Source organism: Microtus pennsylvanicus, chromosome 19, assembly GCF_037038515.1.
Source record: "Microtus pennsylvanicus isolate mMicPen1 chromosome 19, mMicPen1.hap1, whole genome shotgun sequence".
NCBI classification, from domain to species: Eukaryota; Metazoa; Chordata; class Mammalia; order Rodentia; family Cricetidae; genus Microtus; species Microtus pennsylvanicus.
In genome coordinates, this window is record NC_134597.1 from 34,626,401 (window position 1) to 34,650,560 (window position 24,160).

General features: G+C 39.2%; 2 protein-coding genes across 2 annotated transcripts; one reads left to right on the forward strand and one right to left on the reverse strand.

Annotated features, from left to right (window-relative positions):
* Window positions 1–219: 219 nt before the first annotated feature.
* Window positions 220–1,771, forward strand: LOC142838259 (trypsin-4-like). Its single transcript, XM_075953617.1, has 3 exons — window positions 220–451; window positions 965–1,077; window positions 1,601–1,771. The coding sequence occupies exons 1-3, from the start codon at window positions 316–318 to the stop codon at window positions 1,769–1,771; spliced, it is 420 nt and encodes a 139-aa protein (XP_075809732.1). The 5' UTR covers window positions 220–315.
* A 5,526-nt stretch (window positions 1,772–7,297) lies between these two features.
* On the reverse strand, window positions 7,298–14,626 carry LOC142838340 (cationic trypsin-3). The gene is made up of 5 exons (XM_075953706.1): window positions 14,543–14,626; window positions 12,872–13,034; window positions 11,545–11,798; window positions 10,896–11,032; window positions 7,298–7,535 (listed from the first exon to the last, which is right to left on the reverse strand). The coding sequence occupies exons 1-5, from the start codon at window positions 14,580–14,582 to the stop codon at window positions 7,386–7,388; spliced, it is 744 nt and encodes a 247-aa protein (XP_075809821.1). The 5' UTR covers window positions 14,583–14,626; the 3' UTR covers window positions 7,298–7,385.
* Window positions 14,627–24,160: the final 9,534 nt, after the last annotated feature.

A 24,160-nucleotide genomic window follows, 5' to 3' on the forward strand; every position in this document is an offset into this window, starting at 1 on the left:
GAATATGTACTGACAGGACATATATAAAGGAACCCTCTATCCTGCACATTGGTAGTAGGACAGGATACTACCTCAACTGCATAGACTTTACAGGACTGGATGCTTTAAGAAGATGGTACTCTGAACTTTGAGCTTGGAAGAGAAACAGATCAACAGGGATCCTTAGGAATTCCTTATTTTTTTTAATAGAGGAAACATCAGGTTTGCCTGAGAGAACACAATATTCAGGTCCTTGAGGGTGGGGAGCAATTTATTGATACAGAAAAGATAATTCACCACCCCAAGTACAACACAGACACCACAGACAATGATATCATGCTGATTAACCTGAAGTCACCTGCCATCCTCAACTCCCAAGTGTACACAATCTCTCTTCCCAGATCCTGCCCATCTACAGGTGTTCAATGCTTTGTGTCTGGCTGGGGAAATGCTGTGAACCTTGGAGGTAAGTGTCAATGGAATGTAAGTTCCATGTGTAGAGATATGAAATATGGGAGGTATATTGGTGCTGGCATGCCCAAATTCTCATTGTAAGTCATATTCCCAGAAGTTTCAAAATGGCTGATGCTGGAATACACTGTTTGAAGTCCGAGACAATCTGGAGAACATAATAAGAATGAGCTATTGGAAAGATGCTGATGTATTTACAATCAGGGATGTGGGAGTAATAAAATCTCAAGGGACAAATAGAAAAGTTACCCAAGTATTTGTTTTCCCTATGGTATCTACCTCTTTTAGGAAACTTTGTCCCAGTATTTGAAATCTGAAGGCAATGATGATATTGTCATAAAAATAACAGCAGGCTAGTTAAAACTAATGAAGAAAACTTCTAAAACAAAAGTATTTTTCATTACAAATGTTTGGCAAATTGAAAAAAAAATCAGACTTTTCATGGAAGATACTAAGTGTTCTCCCAGTTTTGCTCACAACAGTCAAATACCCAGCAAATACCCAGATTTTTCAGGTCTGGAAGCCCCTGTCCTTTCTTCCAGTTCATGCAAAAATTCCTACCCAGGCAAGATCACCAGCAACATGTTCTGCCTTGGCTTCCTGGAGGGTGGAAAGGACTCCTGCCCGGTGACTATTCTTTTACTCCTGCTTAAAAAAAAATACTTTTTCTCTTTCTCTTCTGTGTCTTTCTGTTGGCTGAGAAGCCTGCACATTTGTCTGGAAGATTTCATGTGAGATGACAAAAGCCGATGATAAAAACACAAACAGGTTTTCTCATTGTGATATTGATGGTTGCCTCAAGAGTCAAATATGTACATAAGATGGTGTATAAATTTCACATAAAAGAAAATGTCAGAGAAGCTACTTTACAGGATATTACCACTCTGCCAAGAAACCAAGGAAAATGGGAAGTAATAACCAAAATCCTCAGGCTTTCCTGATATTATATGCCAATTAGAAAAGTCAAGGTTATAGAGAAAGGATGTGCTGGAATAGAAAAACTACATTTAGATATGCAGGGAGTCTGCATTGCTTTCCAGAGTGTCAATACCAGCTGTGTTAGCCCCATGATAAAGAAGAACTATCTTGGAGTCTATTCTCTCACTTCCACATATGTATATGGTAATGGTATTTTTTTAATTCTGACCAGGGGGACTCTGGTGTCCCTGTCATCTGCCATGAAAAGATCCAGGGCCTTGTTTCCTGGGGTACAGGCTGTGCACTGGGAGGCAAGCTTGGTGTCTATGCCAAGGTCTACAACTACCTGAGCTGGATTTGGGAGAACATGGCTGCCAACTTGAGTTCTCTTCCCTTTCATTAATCACGTGTTCCTTATCCTTTTCCCTTTCTTCTTCCTCCTGAAATGAAGACAGAATAAATATATTTTCTCCTGCTCCATCTCTGTGAGCATTTCATTCTTATATACTATTATTTGGCACTTTCTGAAAACTTGTTGGTAAATGAGAACAAGGTCTGAGAGTTGAGAGAATTGTAAATAATGAGGCATTCATCTAACAATAAGGATTTCCTTATGTCCTTCTATAGTGTGTGGGGTATAGTAGCTACAGTGGTTAATGTGCTTGCAATTATCAGCATATTTTTGCATGATAATTACTAATGATTTTTAACAGGTATGATACATTTTGTTTTAATATGTAAGTACTATACACACTTGTTCAGAATTGCTTCACCACAGTTTATATATTTATAACTTAAGATAGATAGCATAATACTACACTTATTACAAATTACCTAATTATTCTAGTATTTTCATGACAAACTTAAATTCATCATGAGCAGTCTTGATGCCTGGAGCCTTGCATACCCTAAGACACAGTGCAGTGTCTTCCTCATTTTTTTTCTTAATCTTTTAAAAGCTGAGAATCTCTATGGTGCTTAGGTACTGAAAACTCAAGAAAAGAAATTTAAAAATTTGTTTCTAGTTACATTTGAGCCTTCATGGAGGTCCATGCATGTAAGTAACATGTCTGTAGAGCAAAGAGGTGTTGGTTATTTCTGTGCTGCAGGAACACCATTTTAAGAGCTATTTGACATTGTTGCTTGAAACCAAAGTCTGGGCTTATGCAAAAATATTGTATGGTGTTTACCTCTGAGCCATTTCTAAAGCCCTTGAATAATATTTTTAAGTGTATTTTTCCTCTAAAATTTTTGCTTCTCAGTCATTTCAACTCACCCAAGCAATCACAAAATACAAACTGTATATGAATTAAATCCACATTCAAAAACATTTATAAAACATGGAGGTTTTAAGCATGTGGGTGAACTCCTCAACTGTCATGTTTCCCTGGTCACTGAGCTGTCATCTGCATGTTCGTGTCAGCCTGGAGAGTGAGACACAACCACATTTTATCACCTGCTTTTCTCCAATCTCCATTTGTTCATGGCTCACCAAACTAAATGATTTTTATAGGAGATCCAACAGATGCTTCCAGGGATTCTTTGGAGGGATTAATGGCGATGATGACACAATGGGCTTGAGGAAAAGAAAAAATAGTGTATGCTCAGAGCATCTTCACTTAGGTAGCTCAGGCTGCCACAACAACAAAGAATCACAGGACCCAGCTTCAAAACAGAAGTACATTTCTCAGTATGCTTGACTCTCATAATAGTTCCAAGTGATCAAAAGCCCAAGTCCCAAATCCCCTCTGAGCCACAAATTCCAGCTGTCTATGAACTTCCAATAAATAGACAAAGCTTCACATACTTCCAATATGCAATGGTTCAAGAAATACATTTCCATGCCAAATGGGAGGCATGGAATTGAAAGGCAAGAATGAACCAATGTGAAAACATGACTCTGAAGAATAAGCCTTAAGTCACGATGCTCTTTGTGAAGTGTCTGCGGTATGTGCTCGCATCATCTGAGTTCTAAGAGACGTAGACAGTCTACCTCTGTGAGCACAGTCTCTCTTGAGCAGGCATAACTCTAAGCTACTAGTATTTCTCAGCAGAGGACCCATATTTCTGGCAACTCTAAAACTCTTAGTATGCATTGCAATTTTGACTTCTTGTACAGCTTCATGCAGAGACCTCTCACAAGTTACCTTGAGGAATCTGATCTTTCTACACAGTGGTTCAAAGGCCATCTAGATGCAAGCTTTCAGAACTCTGTAACATTGGATCCTTCACACCTGCAATGCCGCTGCTTACACAAGAACTTCTTCCACCTTGAGGAGAAACATTATCCTTTGGTCTATGACTGCATTAGTTTCTGGACAGTTGAAACCATAAACACCTGTGCTTTGCACAATTCTAGTCTCCCCTTTGCTAACAATTCTCACTATAAACTTTATGTAGACTTTTAATAATAACCAGGCTGCACAGCCTTTCCTGCCTAAATTTCCTCTCAACCCTCTTCCCATAAACACTCAAATTATTGGAGAATTATTACTATTCTTTATTCTGTGAGACACTAGTGTAGCTATTTGCCTGTTAGAAATTAATTAAGAAAGGAATTAAATGCTTATATATGAGAATTATAGTCATAGTTACCTAATCTTGGATTATAAACTTCTAATCCTAAATATCTGCCAAGTTGTCCTCTGTCATCATGCAGCCTCATTATTAGCCATATGGTAGGGAGGAAAAATAAGCACGTTGTGGCTCATTTCATGTTAGCTTAAAACACTGTTCCAAGAACTTGTGCATGCATCAGAGAAGCCATAAAACATGGGGTGATCAAATTTTGTAACTCTGTGAAGATTACATGACATATCAATTTAAGAGAGGAATGAATGTCCTGGTCTGTTGGTTTGAGAGAACTGAGTCTAACTGTACATGGCTTCATATAATGGTGCAGTATATTATGGTGGCAGAAGCTTTTGGCAAAGAAGACTCAGCACTTCATAGTCAGATGCAAAGAATCAGAATTTTCAGTACTCCATATAACATCCAAAGACATGGCCCAGTTAGCAGCTTTTCCTTACTCAACCCCACCACACATAACTGGCCCATGAACTGAAGATACAGTTCAACTCATGAAGCCATGGGCTATATTTCATAGTATAGCCCACATTAACAGGGGTTTCTCTTTATCTTTCTGGACTCAAGACTTTAAAGTTGCTCGCTATTCATTATATGGTGTTGGTATTTCTACTTTTTATTTATTCTCTGATATATTGCATTCATAATGCATTCTGTCTATCTTCCTCTCCTTCCAGTCCCTCCTGCAGCTAAGTACCCTTCCACTAGTTCCACTCCTCCTCCTTTGCCCTCAAAAATGGTCAGGCCTCCAAGGGATAGCAATCAAATATGGTATCTCAAGTTATTATAAAACTAGGCATATATCCTTAAGATTGGTCAAAACAATCAAGTAGGAGGAAAAGAGTCCCCCCAGGGCAGGCAAAGTAGTCAGAGACAGCCCCTTCTTCCACTATTAGGAGTCCCACAGCAACATCTAGCTATACAACCATAACATTAAGCAGAGGGTGTAGGTCATGCCCACATAGATTTCTTGATTGTAGGTTGAGTCTCTGTGAGCTCTTATGAGCTCTGCAGTGTATTTTTTGCAGCATCTTGACCCCTCTACCTCCTACAATCCTTTCTCATTGTTTTCTGTGTTGTGGTATACTCCTTTACACTGTGTAAGATGTGTCATTGTAATTGGTTTAATAAAGACCTGGTTTTCTCAAAGACCCAACTCTTTGTTTCATTGATTCTTTATATTGTTCTCTTTGTTTCTATTTGATCTCAAAAGAGTATTGCTAAAGTTAGAAAAAGATACCTTTTAAAATACTACAAGTATATTTTACTCAACAGAACCTAAAAACAACTTACTTGCTCCTCAATCAAAGAATAGATTTAAAAAAAAAGTGGTACACTTACACCATGGACTATTACTGAGTTGTGAAAATTAATAACATCATGAAATTTGCAGGCAAATGTATGGAAGTAGAAAATAATTATTCTGAGCAAGTAAGCCAGACCCAGAAAAACAAACACAGCATGTACTCACTCATAAGTGGATACTAGATGTAAAACTGAAGATAACTAGTCTATAATCCACAGCTCCGGAGAAACTAGGTAACAAAAAGGATCCTACGAGGGATGCATGGAAGCTCCTGGGACGGGAAACAGATGAGATCTCCTGGGTAATTAGGGGCAGGTGGTAGTAGAGGGAAGGAGATAGGGATGAGAGCATGAGGAAACAGGATGATTGACATGGGGGAGACAGAATCATAGTATAATAAAAGAGATATCTTAATAGAGGTAGCCATTATAAGGTTAAGAAGAAATCTGGTGCTAGAAAAATTCCGGGAATTCAAAAGGATAACCTCAGCTAAGACTCCTAGCAATAGTGGAGAGTGTGCCTGAACTAGTCTTCCCCTATAATCAGATTGGTGGCTACCCTAATTGTCATCATAGAACCTTCATCCAGTAACTGATGGAAGCAGATGCAGAGATCTACAGCCAAGTACTAGACTAAACTCCCAGAGTCTGGTAGAAGAGCAGGAGGAGGGTTTATATGAGCAACACGTTAAAGATCATAATGAGGAAACCCACAAAGACAGCTGACCAGAGATCATGGGGTCTCACAGACTCTAGACTGATAGCTGGGAACCTGTATGAGCCTGTACAAACCTGTGTGCTTCCCTCTGCATGTGGGTGGCAGTTGTGTAGCTTAGTCTGTTTGAGGAGCCCTTGGTACTGGGACCAGGATCTATTTCCTGGTAAATGACTGACTTTTGGAGTCCATTTTCTATGGTGGAATGAATGCCTTGCTGATCCTTGATGCAGTGAGAGGGTGTTGGTCCTGCTTCAAGTTAATATGTCAGACTTTGTTGACTCCCGATAGGAAGGCCTTACCTTTTCTGAGGGGTAGAAGGTGGTAGGAGGTGAGGGTATGGGAAGAGGGGAAAGAGGGAGACCTATGATTGAATAAAAAATAAATAATAAAAAGAGTTGAATGGCCATTAGCTAGGCAGGAAGTGGTTAGGCAGGTCTTCTGAGGACAGAGACATCTGAGAAAAAAGGAGGGAATTGCTAACAGAATACAGAGGAAGTAAAATATAGAGGAGGAGAGGTAAGCATGCATATTAATATAAATGTGTTAATTTAAGTTATAAGAGCTAGTTAGAAACAAGCCTAAGACAGATCTTTAATAATTAGTAAGCCTCCTTGTTGTTTTTTTGTAGTCTCGCAGTCCAAAATCAAGTCTGCCTATATATGGTGCCCAACATGGGACACAAACCCATAATACTACATTAAGAGTCTTATGCCCTACCAACTGAGCTATCCAGGGTATAAATAAATTTTGAGATTTCCCATTACACAGAGATTGAGCAACAAATATTATGGCTAGTTTTTCCAGAACGTGACCATTTATCAATTTCCCCAGGTTCCATAAAGACGTTGTCTGTCACCCACAAACAACATGAAACAGACTAGAGAACCCTATGTCCACATTCCAAAGAGGTTGGGTTGTTGATTTTTGGTCATTTGGTGGGATATGGATGTTAGTCATCATTTAGAGGGGTTTATTACAAATTGTCACTGATCATGGTCAGGGAGATAGCAAAACAACAGAGATTAGATTCAGTGATCTCTTTCTGAAGGTAAAAAGAGGGGATATAGTATAGAAAAAATAGGTAACATTAGTTCTACCATTTTGGGTCATAAGAGTGTACGTTATAGTCAAATATTCAAATAAACTTTATCAGATAGTTTAATAAATTACCAAATGATATTTGAATGAAATACTAAATTACCTCTCAATCATCTTCATAAAATAAAATAATCTAACTCTCTGTACTTTTTCTCATTTTGCAGTAAGTCTCAGGAGGAAGTTCATTACTATCAAGCAAGAACCATACATGGACAGATGTGGTAAGAAGGAAATGTTTTTTATTGTGATGGGGGATAGAAGCAAGGTGAATCTTACTACAGAGAGATGGCATGTGGAGAGATAAAGGCATTTAGTTGGCAGCAATAGTCTGCTGAATCCAGCTCACATACTTGCAGACCTTGGTGTAGACACCAGGTTTCCCTTTCAATGCACAGCCATCGCCCCAGGAAACAACACCTTGGAGGCTTCCATTGCAGACCACAGGGCCACCAGAATCACCCTAAATAACAAGAAAAATAGAAGAAAAATTCTCACATGTATCTAAATGAGAGGATGGACTAAGCTTTTACTCCATAATCTTGGGTCATTTTCACTGGTTCTCCATGAAATAGCTTTTCTGATGTGGGAGTGATTTCTTATTAATAAAGAAACTGCCTAGACCCATTTGATAGGCCAACCCTTAGGTAGGCGGAGTAAACAGAATGGAATGCTGGGAGAAAGAAGCTGAGTCAAGGGGTCGCCATGGTTCTCCCACTCCAGACAGACGCAGGTTAAGATCATTCCTGGTAAGCCAGCTTGTGGGCTACACAGATTAATAGAAATGGGTTAGATCAATATGTAAAAGCTAGCCAATAAGAAACTGAAACTAATGGGTCAGGCAGTGTTTAAAAGAATACAGTTTCTGTGTAATTATTCTGGGCATAAGCTAGCTGAGTGGCGGGACACAGCCCAGCCCCGCCGCTCCATAACACAACAGAGTGGCGCCCAACGTGCTAATGAACTCCACGTAAAACCTGAGAGGGCTTAAAAAGGAGAGAGAGAGAGAGAGAGAGAGAGAGAGAGAGAGAGAGAGAGAATTTAAGACAGCTTTTTGCTGTTTGTGGGTTGCGCGCCGCAAAGAAATTGTCCTGACTCAGCAGCAGGAAAAAACTGGCTGTTTTAAAATGCCGGCTTTCTGGGCTGTGCCGCCATTGCGATCTCTGTCTGGCCCCTGTGGGAGACAGAGCTTTTGAATGGAGCATTTGGAGTAAAGCTCTATGGCTTGGTTGATGGCAATGTGGACTGCTGTGTGCCTGGAACTGTGTGTGGCTCAGGGGCACCAAATGACTCTGAGGCAGGAGCTGCTCAGCTCCGCCATGCTGAACTGTGCTGGTCTCAGGTAGGAACTACCGTAATTACCATAAAAACAGCGCAGTTAAGGTTTAGATTGGGCAGGAAACAGGCTGTACCTTATTACCATATTACCTATACATGGTGCAACTTAAGTTTTTAAGAACTGCTTAACATTTTAAGAAATGCTCCTGGATAGTAAAAAAATGTTACAGATTCACAATAAAACAGATTCAGACATAAAAGACCATACTGTTGGATGAATGTACGTAGGCTTGAGAGAGAGAAGAAAAAGAATATAGAGAATAAAGTTAATGGTTTAAAAAAAATAAGGTAAAGTCTTTAAAGAGACAGAGTACAGATAGTTAAGAGATTAAAAGAAATAAAGAAAAATAAGCCACGTAAAAATGGAAAATTCACAGAGAGTCTGGATTATGTACATTGTGCTTTCTTTAAAATTTTTGACTCTAAAGGAGCTAAGTACAGAGAGACATTTCATTACATGGGCTGCCAAGCTAAACCAGAATGGATATAAGGGTATTACGATTTCAAAATTTGGGTCTAAGAATATGATGCTTTGGAGAGGGTCTTCTTTTGTTTTCACAGAGGACCAGACCCTGTGGATTTCTTCTATTACAATTTGGTATGATAGACCACGCCCTCCTGAAAGGTTGTTGTGAACATCTTCAAAAAATTGCTTCGCTCAACTGCCAACTGAGATGAAACTAGCACACAGGTTATACCATGAAAGACCTAATTAACGACGCCCCCATTCAGCAGGAAGCAGTTTGGAGAGAAAAAACTGCGCCCATATTCCCAAAAATTGTTTATAAATGTTCTTTTACATTTAAAGGGGGGTATGATATAGGTATGAATAATTTGCATTGGTATGGATTTTAAGGTCAATTTTGTTATATGTATATGTATTTTTGATCTTGAATAAGGTGTGATTGTGTAGTTCATTTTTAAAATGTAATGTATAATTAGGAAATATAGGTTGTTGATGGATAATCATAAATAATAGTCAAGTTTGTAGTCATGTTACTTAGATTTTCTAGATATATAGAGATATATTTCAGATAGGCATTCTTCATATCTCTCAAAGGCTACAGAATATGGCATTTAAAATATTTTAATAACTTAGGACTTTTCATGACAATGAGACATGTCTGCTCCTGGTGGCACCAATCTACTTCGAGAGGAAGATGGGCATCGAAGAGGATCCTTATGGAGTTTGATAGCCATTTGGGCAAGAAACTGCTCTTGCCTGGACTGTTGCATAAAATGGACACAGAGAACCCACAGAGAGAGGACTGCTGAACTTGCCTAAAGGTGAGACGGTCTTTTGGGGTTCATGACTCATGAAAGAGTCTGCGAGACATTCTGCAGGACACAGCAGATAGTGACTGAACTGTCTTTGAAATTGCCTGCTTCATGGAAATGTCTCCTGGATACTATGGGCCTGAAGGCTGAAGATGGATGCCCCAATGGTACAGAGGAACTTTGGGTGACTGTACAGGCAGCGAGATGTCTCTGTCATTTTCTTGTTTACTTAGGTAATATTATATCCTTCTGGAGTCTTTGATGGAGTTGAAGAATGGATAGGTAGTTATAGTTTTCCATTGTTATGATAAAAGATAAAATAGATATAAATATTGTAACTGTGATTCTTGCTTAATAACTGTTTTGCTATATGTAATTTTATTATGTTAAAGTTAAAGCCTTTCTTTTTTGTTTAAACAGAAAAAGGGGAAATGATGTGGGAGTGATTTCTTATTAATAAAGAAACTGCCTAGACCCATTTGATAGGCCAACCCTTAGGTAGGCGGAGTAAACAGAATGGAATGCTGGGAGAAAGAAGCTGAGTCAAGGGGTCGCCATGGTTCTCCCACTCCAGACAGACGCAGGTTAAGATCATTCCTGGTAAGCCAGCTTGTGGGCTACACAGATTAATAGAAATGGGTTAGATCAATATGTAAAAGCTAGCCAATAAGAAACTGAAACTAATGGGTCAGGCAGTGTTTAAAAGAATACAGTTTCTGTGTAATTATTCTGGGCATAAGCTAGCTGAGTGGCGGGACACAGCCCAGCCCCGCCGCTCCATAACACAACACTTTTCTACACCAAGAAACTCAAGCCGCAGTCCTTGTAGTATGTCAATATTCTATAACTTCCTTTCTTATAGGCCCACCTCTTTCCTTGTCAGCCTATCAATTCAGGACAATGTGAGAACTGGGGAGACTGAATCCTTTCTCAACTTCTCTAAAGATCTTCTCTTTTTCAAAGGTAAAGTTTACAATAAAGCTTTTGAGGTACTTGGTCAGGTGAAATGTTTGTAGTAATTTCTGTACATCATTTTTATATTTAGTCCTAATCATCAATATTATTGAGACATTTTATAGTTTATTCCAAATCTATTCTTTATTCCTCATCAACAGTCTCTGAGACGTTAATGTGCTTTTTTCCCCCAGAAAAGCAGGGGTAACAAAAAGAAAGAATGAGTAAGCAGAATAACCACAAATAAACTCACCTGGCAGGAGTCCTTTCCACCCTCCAGGAAGCCCAGGCAGAACATATTGCTGGTGATCTTGCCTGGGTAGGAACTTTTGCAAGAATTGTTATTGAGGACAGGGACATCAAGACACTGAAGGACTGAAGGCATTTTGGCTGTCAAACACAAGAATGGAAACAGAAGATTACCCAGTGCTCTTGGAAACATCATCGTCACCTTCTTCCTCTTTCTTAACACTTCCTTCGTCTTTTAGTTCCCCATGACTTGTAATCTTGCAGAACATTTTCTGAGAAAGTTTGCTACATAATTTTATTCAATTCACAATAGCAATTTAAAAAAATCTGGTGCAAGCCTTGTTGTCCACAGCTCTCAACAGGCATAGACTTAAAGGAAGACCAAAATCTTCAGCATCTGTCTACTTACATCCCCCATTTCAGCAGAACACCTGGAGTTTTTCTAATAGTTTGTTTTTTGTTGTGTCTACTGTATAGTCTCAACACAAGTATTTTCTTCACTCTAGTTTGTGCATTTTAAGACAGTCTGTATCTAAATCTTCCTTCAGAGAATCTTTTCTTGAGTAATAATTTGGACCTTCTTGCTCCCAACATGCCTTTCATCTTTATTCTTCTCACACATGGTACGGCAATCAAGTCCCAGTGATACTTACTGCCACTGCTCCGGGTGTTGCCCCAGCCAGATACAAGACACTTAGTACCAGCTGATGGACAGGAACTTGGCAGAGAGACAATGGACACTCGAGAGTTGAGAGCAGCAGATGATTTCAGCTTAATCAACATGATGTCATTATCATAGGTCTTTTTGTTGTACTTAGGGTGGCGGATGATTTTAGCTGCATCAATGAATTGCTCACCACCCTCAAGGACATCAATGTTGTGTTCTCCCAGGCGCACCTGGATTCGACTGGATGTAAAGATTAGCATTTTAAAAATATCCTTCTTTAATTTTTCCCCTTCCTTCCAATTTCTCAATCATGAGAATAAATACAAATGACATTTATTCATACAGGTAACTTTATACCCTTGTGCATTGTGCACTCCCTTGCTACTTACAACTTAGAGAATTTCTTGCAAAAGCATCCTTGCTAGTACAGACTCACAGTCCAGTATACATTAAAATACAAGATATAAGATGGGAAGAAACACCCTGCTAAATTGTTGGAGATGAAAAGTTAATTGATGGAAATCGGTTGGCATTTGCCGTGTTTCCTCTGGTTATAATTTCCAAGAATTTCAAATATACAAAATATACAAGGATTTGAGATATTGAGACAAATAGGAATACATAGCATGACAAAGCAGGAATCGGAAAAGGAGTGCTGGGATTAAAGGTGTGAGCCACCGTGCTTGACTGAAAAGGAGTGCAATGTTATGGGAACAGAATCATGGATGTTTGCTTTTAATAGTGTACTTAAGATTCAATGGGTTTTATCTCCACCTGCCCTTTTCCCCTTGTTAGAGCTATGTAGTGATTCACAATCTGAACACATACTTTATTAACTACTGTTTTGTTTTTGTCTTGAGTATCATCACATAGGAAGATAGTAGTGAGTTGTGAAGCAAAACTCCACATAAATGTTTCTCAACAGATCATAAAACTGTTGCAATAGAATCAAGCTCTTAGTATCTGATTTTTTAAAAAAAATATTTATTTTTTATGTTTAATTATATGTGTATGTCTGTGTGTGACTATGTGTATGTGTGAATGCAGGTGCCCATGGAGTCAGGAAAAAGGCACAAGATCACCTGTCACTGGAGTTACATGTGGTTGTAAACCATCAGATGTGGGTGCTGGGAATTGAGCTCAGGCCCTCTGGAAGAGCACCACATGCTCCTAGCCACTGAGCCGCCTCTAGAGCCCAATATCTGAATGCTTCCATCATCCTGTACAACTTTGCATGATGCCTAATTATACTCTGAAAAAGTTAAAGAAAAACATGACTTTAGAGCATAGAAATGTGAATATTGGCCACTTACGAGTTGTAGCAGTGAGCTGCTGAAACAACCCACTGGGAATTGATGAGGGAACCACCACATGAGTGGTAGCCAACATTCAGGGACACCTGGTAGGGGAGAGAATTCTTCTGACAGGTGTAACCTCCAACAATCTTGTCATCGTCATCATTTATGGGGAGAGCAACTAAGAAGAAAGTTTGATTTTCTTGTAAATGAAACCACCATAGGATGACTGATTCACACTTGTTTCTTTTTGCTGTCTCATATAATCAGGGAATGGTGGATGTGTTGGAGGGATACTTTACAGCAGAACCCTGCTGGAAAGTCATACAAATGGATAGCTTTGTGTTAATCTTGACCAATGGCTAGTTGTTGGCATGGCATGCCTGTCTCCATAAGGGAACAAGGAAAACTTACGGAGCACCCCTAGAGCATTCTAGTTTAGAAAAAAAAACACTCATTTAATTTTTCTGTTCTCTTTATCTCTTGTGTTGCTTGTGACCTAAATTTTTATAAACAATTTCACCAAACATTACAGGATTGCCTTTCCTAATCTTTCCGTTTATGCCAACCACCTTGGCAATATGTGCTCCTGTACTGTGTAGTAGGATCCTCTGCCATCAAGATTTGTTACAGTTCCAGAATCTTCCTTTATTTTTATGAATTCAGTAATTTCATTACCTAAGATATTTCCAGGAGTGCTGAAATGTACATCTAATTTATACTGCTGAGTGTTGGAGACTCTAGGATTACATTCAGTACTAAAACTTTAGTGACATTCGTGCATTTGGCCCAGGCGTGTGTTAAAGGCTGAGAGAGAACAATGGCAAGCTTAAGGGCTGTCTAGGGTACAGAATATACTCTCAGGCAGCCTCAATAATTTAGCAAGACTCTGCATGGAAGTTAAAAATGAAATAGAGGGTCATATATATGTTGTAGCTGGTATGTACTAAGTCTTGGGTTAAGTCCAAAATACCACCCTTGCCCTGTGGAAAATTAATAAATTGCTAAGACTAACCTAGAAGTGGTCATGTCCCAATGTTTAATGATTTGAATGGCCTATGGATTCACATAAGGGAGAATTTATTAGTAAATATGAGTGTATTGTAGCCCACAAGTTTCTTTCCATGAGAAATAAAATTTGATCCCTGGACCAGCCTTTCAGTATTCAGGAAGCCCGTATTTGAAATTTACACTGTCTTACTCTATTTTGAAACATATAGATTGTGCATGTGAGTGCAAGTGCCTGAGGTAGCCAGAAGATTCCCCTTCCCTTTCTGGAGATGGCATCATGGATGGTTGTGAACTTGCTGTTATCAATAATGGGAACTGAACTCACGTTCTCTGGGAGAAGTACATGTTCCCAAACAGAGAGCCATCCCTCCAGTCCCAATTACTGTTATTAATATCAGTATTCCAGAGAGGTCAATACCAATACTCCCTTTGTTATGTTCTTTATCCTTTACCCCCTAATTCATGGACTCTACCTGGAAGTTAAAGACAGTCTGCTTATTTATGCTGAAACATGATCTTTCAATGCAAGCAAACTTTAATTATCAATAAATACATCCAATGCACAATGTTGCACCAACATTTTAAGCCTCCTATATACAAACTCTGTATTCCAGGGCACAAAGTACTAATTTAGGTGCATGAATAATATTTACTGATTTGTTCATTAAAGAGACTCACCAGCAGCTCCAAGGAAGGCAAGGAAGACGAAGGTCTTCATGGTAGCTCACTGCGTCTGTAGACAGGATGAAGGCTTTGCTCCATGGCTATTTATAACCCCAGGGCTTCTGTTAATGCCCATGACCATAGGTTCCCGGAAAGCTTTTTCATTGGAAACTAAATTTAGAATTCAATTATCCAAACAGCAACCCCTTCCTTCCAAAGGTTGTGGGAATATAAGAAACCAACTCACCTGGTGGGGAAAGTGAGTAAGAGTAAGGTCACAAGACAGACTTCAGGTTTTCAGATTCTCAGATATAAACTTAGGTACTCTGACATTTCAAATGTGAACGTTTTTATTAAAGACTCTCTGGAACCGTGATCCTTCACATACCATTGTTTATTTTGTAATCACTCATTGTGTGTGTATATATATATATATATATATATATATATATATATATATATATATATACCTTGCCCTAGGGTCATTCTAATCGCCTACATTCACACCAAGTTTCCATTGCTAGCAATCTGATCTATAAATTACAAGGCAGGCTCCTGGCAGAATCAGGCAACACTATATTTCAAACATGAAGAAAACAGGATGAACTATCAAGTGATTTTTAAGCAAGTCATAATGTTTTTCTCAATAATTGCATTTTTAAAACAGGAATTATCAGAATTAATGGAGGAATCCATCCTCAGGAGCCAGGCAAAGTTTTCCCCCGTGCAGTATTGGGAGTTGAACCCAGGGCCTCACTCATGCTAAACCAGAAAACACGTGTTCTACCACTAAGCTAACCTACTGACCCCTACCCACATTTGTTTAGAGAAAGCACTCACTATGTAAAATTATCATTCTTGGGTGAGTTTTAAAATTTTGCTGCTAGTAAAACAACTAAGCTGGGATGTCTAATCTTCGTTATCAATACAATAGGATTTTGACTTGTTTAGGAATTTAAGGGGCACACCCCTTGCTCTGTGTATGGGGGCATTTCCAGAGATGGTTAACCGAGGGCTAATTCCTTCCTAGAATGTAGACGGCTCCACTGCTGGGTTGGAGGCCCAAGCTGAGTAAAAAGGCAGTTAGGAAAGAAGACAATCAGGAGAGTGTCTGAATTCTCCCACTGCTGCCTGGCTTGCAGTGACATAAATGGCTCTGCTCTGTCACATTTTAAACCACAAGCCATTAATCTTTCCTCTCTTAATGTATCTGTCTGTTACTTTGGTCACTGTGACAAAGTACTGTATTAGGGGAAGACAGATTCTCCACCTTGACACTGGGGGGCCTCTGAAGTCTTTGTTGTGGGAATCTATTCTGTGCACCCAGTAGGGTGTTTAACAGAATCTTAAGGTTCAAAGAGCACTCACTTCCTCTTTCTTGCAGTTGTGACAACCTCTGACAAATTCCCATGTCTTCTCCAAGCAAAACTGTCCCCACTTGAGAATTTCAGATGAGGGGGAAAAAAATAAAAAGACAAAAAGATTTTGTATCCACTGCTATTGGCAAAGAAAAGACCTTAAGTGTTGGGTCGATATAGATACTCAAAACGAATGGTTTAAATGGAGTCCAAGGTAGGAAGTTTCCATTAACTGATTCCCAAGAATCAGAAAAAAATTTAAAAAGTAGAAGGAGCAGTGGCCAGAATGAGGGGGTATCTTCTTACTCTTCAGTGATCTGCTGCTGATTCCAATGACAATGCTGGAAGTTGTACCATCCAATATCACCCTCAGAACTCCCCCAGACTCTCATCTGAGACCTGGGTAAGACTTCTTTCAATAACTGGCTCATGTACCACTGTGTCCCTCAGTGCTTCACCCAGTGAGCCTACGTGTTCTTTATCATGTTCAGTCCTTCTGAGAGGGAGAGAACGGAGGCTTCCTGGCAGGAGTGTAAGAGCGTGGGCAGATATATATTTTGAGAGTTCCTTCCTGCAAAAACAAGACAACAGAACATGGGTCTGTTAAATGATAAGAGAATGATTTAGTCATCAAAAAGAGGTAGTGGACATATAGGAAAACATCAAGTACTGATCTCAGGCCATTGGTCATTCTAGTAATATTTCTACACCTACGTGCATGCAGACCACTAAGTATGGTGTGGTAAACTCAGTTACATTTTGAGAATTGAATAGACTCTTTTTCTTTTAGAAAAAATATTTTATTTTTAATTATCAGTATGTGTGTCTATCAGAATATGTGTGAATTTGAGTGTGGTGTCCACAAAGGGTAGAAGGGAATGCTAGACCTTCTTGAGCTGGAGTTAAAAGCATTTGTGAACCACAGGATGTGGGTTCTGGAAACCTTGCTTGGGTTCTCTATAAGAACAGTATGTACTTTAAGATCTTAACCATCTTTCCAGCACCCAAACCTCTTTTTTTTTCTTAATTTCTTTTTACAATAGTGTTTTATATGATGGACATTAAAATAAATGGTCACCTTTAAAGGAATTGATCCTGTTCATACTATCTAAATTTAAGCTGAAGGCCAATAATGATGAGTATACCATATTTGAAATACCATACTTAGCATAGGATGTTAGGTCCAGAAATGGCAAGCTCAGGAACAAGCTTCTGTGATAGTTATCTGTGAGTGGAAATGGTAGAGATGACTTAAGATAGTCAGGATACTAAGATAACTGGATTACAATATGGTTTTATATATACATATATACATGTAAATATGTGTGTATAATGTATATATGTCTGCATATAGAAATGCATAATTTATGTAATCAGTTATGTACAGCAGTTGAACAAATACGGAAAAAATATATCCTGATATAGTCTTTAGATTCTTAGGCTTGTAAGAACGTCACAAGATTTTCATGAACTTCTCAAGTACTGTGAAGTGTTTTTTGATGTTTTATAGCTAATGATGTTGAAAGTTTCTTGACCACATAATAATATATTCTTTTGTACTCTTTGTGCAAAATATCTGTGCTCAGTGATATCAGTGAATTCTCATTTATAATCATCACTGATTTTGCAACATAGTCTGAGGGCATTCTTCCTCATCCTGTTCAAAGCACCAGGGATGAGTTATGGGGAATTCAAGCACATGATCAACCCAGACGTCTCTATTTGTATTTAATTAGTCTGTGTTTGTTACCTGTCTTTCTCATGCATGTGACATTGTGACCTTGAAAGTCTCAGCTTGCTGAGTCTAAACTGGGGGCTGACTGAGCTCAGATAAATGTATTGACTTTCTCCCTGGCAGAAACAAGAGGAATCAGCCATTGAAGGCATTGCATGTTCCTTTCCTCCACTGACTCTCATTGGATTTTTTGTTAGCTTCTCTAGCTACTTTCCTGGCTAATATGTCATTCATTACTGGGAAGGAATGTTTCCTCTTAACTCTAATGCATATGGAAAATTCCAAATTAAATTAATCTCCTTCAAAAAATTTTAATAAAACACCTAATATGTGATATAAGAAAACAGAGCAGTAAAAATACAGAAAATAGGTCACAGAGCAAGTGCTTCTAAAAATTCACCTGGGCACCCAGCTGTGGGTATAGCCTTAGCTACATTTCTATTCTTTGCCACATACAGACCATGACTGGTAGAGTATAGAAAATTCATTTTGGGTAACCTGAGTTTTAGTTCAAGTTTCCATGAGACTCTATTCAAGGATGGAATACTTGCTTAGGGAATTTCTACTCTTGCTACTTGAAATTCTCATCACAAAGCTATTTGAAAGGACTTTTTTAAATATAAGGTTCAATTGAAAAATTTTTAGTTGTTGCAGGGGATGTCTCTGTCAAGGCTACTGTACTATTGCATAGATACAATCACGTGAAATATGAAAATGATTGATTATATCTATGTTTTAATAAAGCTTCATTTTTAAGCATTTAGATTTCAAGCCAAACACCTTGCACAGGCAGGAACTTACTTAGTCTGCCATAAAGGTAAGAGAGAAACTATTAAAATAACTTTATCTTGATTTAAATGGAATGGATGTTAGTTTGGTTTTAGAGGTGGCAATGATCTGAAATAAAGGTAGTAGCCTTAGGGAAAACATCTTGGTTTTCTCTTTAGATTATGTTTATGGAGAGAGAGGAGGAGGAGGATGGCTGAGCAGGTGCTACATCTGGGAGGTTAGCAAAAGAGACTAGTGTAGGGAAGAGTGACAGAAATAGAATACAAATAAAAGTACGAGGAAGAAAATCTTGTGAAAGAACATTTCAATTTTGACATCAGAGTTCCTGTGCTTCTTCCGTCACTATCAGTTTGTGTCTGGACTTCAATACCCTCATGAATAAATGAACTTCTCATGGAGAATAATGGATAAATCAGACAAGTTAGAATGATTTTTTAATTCACATGTTACGACTTTCAAATACTAATTATCTCTAAGAATTCACTTCAAAGATGCTTCTCCAGTGTGTGATCAGCTTCTATGTCCAACACAGGATTTAAGAAGTACATACCAGAAGCCCAGTCCTACCATGAGACAATTTACAGAGTGAAATAGGATAAGTCGGTGAGGGTTTCATGAAGTGAACCTATTACATCAGAGGACAGTGAGATTAACAGAGAAACAGAAGTGAAATTGATAGACAAAAAGGTACGTCAGAAGACAAGACACAAGAATGGACATGCTGGCCCATCCCTTTAACCCGAGCACCCCAAAGGCACAGGCAGGCAGATTTCTGTGAGTTTGAGGCCAGCCTGGTCTACACAACAAGTTCTATGACAGCAAGTGCTTCATAGTGAGATCCTGCTTAAAACAAACAAGATCAGGCAAATAAATGATACAAGGCAAAAACCAACAATGCAGATTACATATAATTTTTTTACAAAAAATGTGCTGAACAAACATATTCACAACAAATTGTTCAAAACACCAGTAATTCATGAAAATTTGTTCTTTTTCTGTGGCTGTCTTCAAGTTTCATCATTCTAACCTACATTAATACACTAACCTTCATTTTATGGGTCGCATTTTCAAAAAATGTTACATAGGGTATTTATAAAATATTCATGGGTGTTTTTCTTGAATAACTATCTATGCATTCCATGCACGTCTGGTACCGGAGGAATCTAGCAGACTGCATCGGATTTCTTAGAGCTGGAGTTACAGATGGTTGTGAGCCACTGTGTGGGAGCTGGGACTCAAACCCAGGTTCTTTGGAGGAGCACCCAGCACTCTTAAACATTGAGCCATCTCCCTGGTCCCAAAGTCAAAATGTTTTGGATGCTAACATTGTCATCAACTGGAAGTTGGTCATTTCTTTGATTGTTTTTTCTGATGTAGTATCTCACTATGCAGCCCTTGCTGGCTTGGGACTTCCGAAGATCACCCGCCTTGCTCTGTTGGTGTTAGGAGCATAAACCCCTAGGCCTGTCTTTTGCTGGTATTTTGACTATGCCTTCTCACATCATTCCAAGTCATATACACATAAAAGTAAAAATGAAAAAAAATTTAAATATTGGAGTTTTAGATTATTTCAGATTTCAGGCACAACCAAAAAAAATAACAGTAACAAGACTAGGGGGGATGGCTCACTAGATAAAGTACTTGGCAGAAAACATGAAGCCTGGAGTTTGAACTCCTAGAAGCCATGTGAAATCTGCATAGGCATGGTGACCTCTCTGTAATGACACTCCTTGGGCGGAAAAGACATGATCCCTGGGGAAGCTGGCTAGCTAGACTGCTGAATCTGTGGGCTCTGGGTTAAACATGTGACCCTGCTTCAGAAAGTAACATGGGGCATGATTGAAGAAGGCAGATGGCATCTACCTCTGGCTTCTACACACACACATCACACCCGTACACACATGTGTACTTATATACTTCACACAATGTGTCACGGTAAAGAAAATACCAAGGCGCATGCACAAAGGAACAACCTAAAGTTCTTTGAAGACTAGGTTTCAAGGAAAATCAAGACAAAGAATAGATATTCAGATAATTGGAAAAGGGTCACTTTAAGAGAAGAATGGGGACATTTGCCTCGAAGGGGAGTAGAATCTGAACAAGTTATTCATGAGGGCTGAGTTATATTTCATCCCTGCACCTGCCTGCCTGGGCCTTCTCCAACATGGGAAGCCTGCAGCCAAGTAGCGGGCTGCAGCTACAGACTGTCAGTGTGAGATGCTGCCAGCACCCTCTGTCTACTGACAATCCCTCCTCTGCAACACACAGGTGAGCAGGTTTCTGTAGTGTAGTGGTTACCGTGTAATATCCAACAGTCAAGGGCACAGGACACAACAGGGGCAGATGTTCTTGTAATGAGTCTAGACTCTGGCAGTCTTGTAGCCTTCACTGTCACTACTCAGAGGTGAGAAGGAGGGAAAAAAAAACAGGTGAAGATTGTGCTTTATTTCAGAGCTTGTGTTTAAGAGACCAACTCTAAAGTAGCCAGTCCTAAAAAGCAGTGACATGGAATCATCCTCCTATCCCAAAATTTTAACTCTTCCCACCAAATCTTTTAAGCATTTTAAAAAATATCGCAACTACTAACATAGAAAATTTAAGTAGAACTACAGTATAATAGAAATAATATAGAAAGTTAAAGTTATCTTAAATTCTACTATTAAAATAATAGTTTAAAGTATATAGCGAGAAGGAAGAGAGGAAGGGAGGAAGCGAGGGAAAGAAGGAAGGAGGAAGGGAAGGAAAGAGGAAGGAGGAAAAGAGCAAAAGAGGGAATGAGAGAGGGAGGGGGAGGGAAGGAAGGAGCAAGGAGAAGATAGAGTAAGGGAGAGAGAGAGGAAGAAAGGCGTTCAGACTTGAAACATGAAAGTCTCTCACTTTGCAATTTATTTTGCACATAATGTGTAGTCAAATATCAAATTTGGGATTCTCCATTCATCTTGAAGACTCTTGGTTTATCATCGTATAATTTGTCTTTGTCACGACTGTGTCTTGCATTGTCTGGGATCACATTCTCTCTGTTGAGCTACTGAAATAGTGCTATTAAAACTCTTCTCTTTCTGGATTTAGTTTCTTTCAATGCATTCTCCACAGCAGTGAACTAGATAGGAAACAGACAGATCATGTAACTCCAGACTTAAATCTATTTTAGCTGCTCCACTGAGATTAGGTCAGATCTGAATTCTGGGGCACAACAAAGAAGCTTACCCCACAGTGAGCCTTCCCAAAGCACCAATCAATACATACCCTGTCAACTTCGGTACTATTTCAACACCTCTCACTTTCGTTCTCCAGCTAAGTGCAGTCCTTCCTAAGGCTTCCTAACAGTGTTGTTATGATAACTTCCACTTAAACATTGTTTGTGTGAAACTATGTGTATACATTGTGTTTGTCCCAAGCAGTTTTCAATTTCCCGAGGCTACAATGTTTTACTTGCTAACGATTGTGCCTCAACTTGAGCATGAACCCAGCACATAGCATTTGCTTGATGAATAATTGCTGAATGAGTGGATGCTGCATTTTTCCCTGGTAAATCTTCTACTTATCCATCAAAGGTCATCCCAAGTATTACGTGTTCTTGGAACTAGTCCAAAATTTCTTCTGTCTGCTCTTGTCTTTGTTTTCCTTTTGTCAAATCTACTTAGATGCCTTCATTCATCTGCTGTCATTTTTTACCTTGATACAGACCCAGTGATATTGCTTTTTGGGTTTTGTGATTTTGCTGAGTGCAGTGGCATTTCAATTGTATCTTAATAATAAGACTGCCTGAAGATCTGAGAGTTAAACAGTTCCACTGGTCAGCCTTACAAACCAGGTCATGATAACACACACTTTTAATACCAGTAGCCAGACTAGTTGCCATGGAAACCAGTTGGTGCTTGCCCTTAATCACAGTGATGCACGTCTTTAATTCCAGCCCTAGAGAAGATTATAAGCTGGCAAGAAACAGCTCTCAACACACAGTCTGATTCTGAGATACTTAGAGACAGGATCACCATTTTGGTCTGAGGTTGAGGTGAAAGTCAGTGGCTGGCTGATTTGCTATTCGGATCTTCAGGTTGAACCCCAATTTCTGACCCTGAGTTTTTATTAATTGTGCTTCATTTAATAGTTCTTCAGATGAGAGTTTTGATTTCTTTGTCCATTTCTTCAACTAATTTTAAGTTCCACTAAGACATAATTTTGTGATTAAGCTCCAAATGCTGGGCCTAACACAGTGTTTTCTTTTTCTATTGGACCAGTAAGCTTCATCTATAACTTTCCTGCTAAGGATAATCTAGATTTTCTCCTAGGGGAACCAGAAAGCCTCCCAAATCATCCAGATGAAACATTTCTTGTGTTGAAGGAGAAAACTCTGTTCTTAGAGCTACCGAGTGTTTACTCTGATTACTGCACCTTGGGATCACAGGATCAGGACACCAGTCACAATAGCATAAATGATCACCATAGGCTAGAGGGGGCTGGACAATGTGGCTTCTAAGTCAGTTAACAGGTGAGTTAAGTCAGCTACCAACCCAGAAAAGACACATTTCTCTCTTTGTTTAGCGGCTAAAAATCTTAGAAGTGCCCTTAAACTGGCTTCTTGATGCTGGGAAGCAGCATGCCAACCAGAGCAAGCAAGCTTAGATTTTGGCTCTTCAGCAGTAGTTGAAGTAGTTCTTAGAAAAACAGAATCTGTTAGAGAAAACCGCTGGGTATGGTGGCATATGCTTGTAACTCCCAGATTTGGGAGGCTGAGGAAGGAGGCTGCTCCAAGTTTCAAGTTGCCTTGGGATATGTAGTGAAACCCAGGCTAGTCTGTGCTATGGATAGACCTCTCGTAAACCTCTACCTCTGCCCCAAACAGAGAGATGCTGATGTAGAATACAAGACTGGCTAGATGCCAGGGTTTGGCAGAAAACCTCTCCTCCAAATGATGCTCTCTAACTGTTGCTTTCCTGAATGCCCTCCCTGCTCTGAAGACAGAAATCTATGCCTTATTGATTGCCACAGTCTGTATATCATGCATTGTGATTTTTAAAGCTGCTTCACCTTAGTGCTGGTTGTCCAGCTACTAAATTCGCACATGATATCACAAAATCATACATCTTATATTTTTAAAGAAAAATTACTTATATTTAGTTTGCTCTATGTCCCCTTAGACCCTTACAATCAATAACCTTGAATATTGTCGACAAGTTTGGCAACCAGAACATAGCAGGGAGGAGTCTTTCCTGACATAATTCAGGGCAGTTCCTCTAATGCTGAGACAGCAGCTTCTGTCTGTGGTTCTGAGGCCTGGAGTCTGAGCGTATGAGTGGGAAGTGATTAGAATGTTTTCACACCTGGGGATATTCACACCTCCCAGGTCCATTTTCAAGGCAGCAAGTGGTGTGGCGGGCTTAAGGCATATATCCAGGAACAGTTGCTATTTTTAGCAACATACATTTCTGTTTCCTATTTTTTAATTATTTCCTTTATTTTTGATATAATATGATTACATCATTTCTCTCATCCCTTTCCTCCCTCCAAACTCTCCCATATACTCCTCCTTGGTTTTTTTTGCATTAATTATTCTTACATGATACACACACATATATATCCTTAATATAACCTATGCAGTCTGTGTAATGTTGCTTGTATGAATGTCTTCAGGGCCTACCATTTGGTATCAGATAATCAACTCTTATATTCTTCCCTGGGGAAGACCATTTCTCCAGCCTTCACCACTCCTTACATGCCTGTAGTTCTTTATGAAAGGTTAAAGCCTGG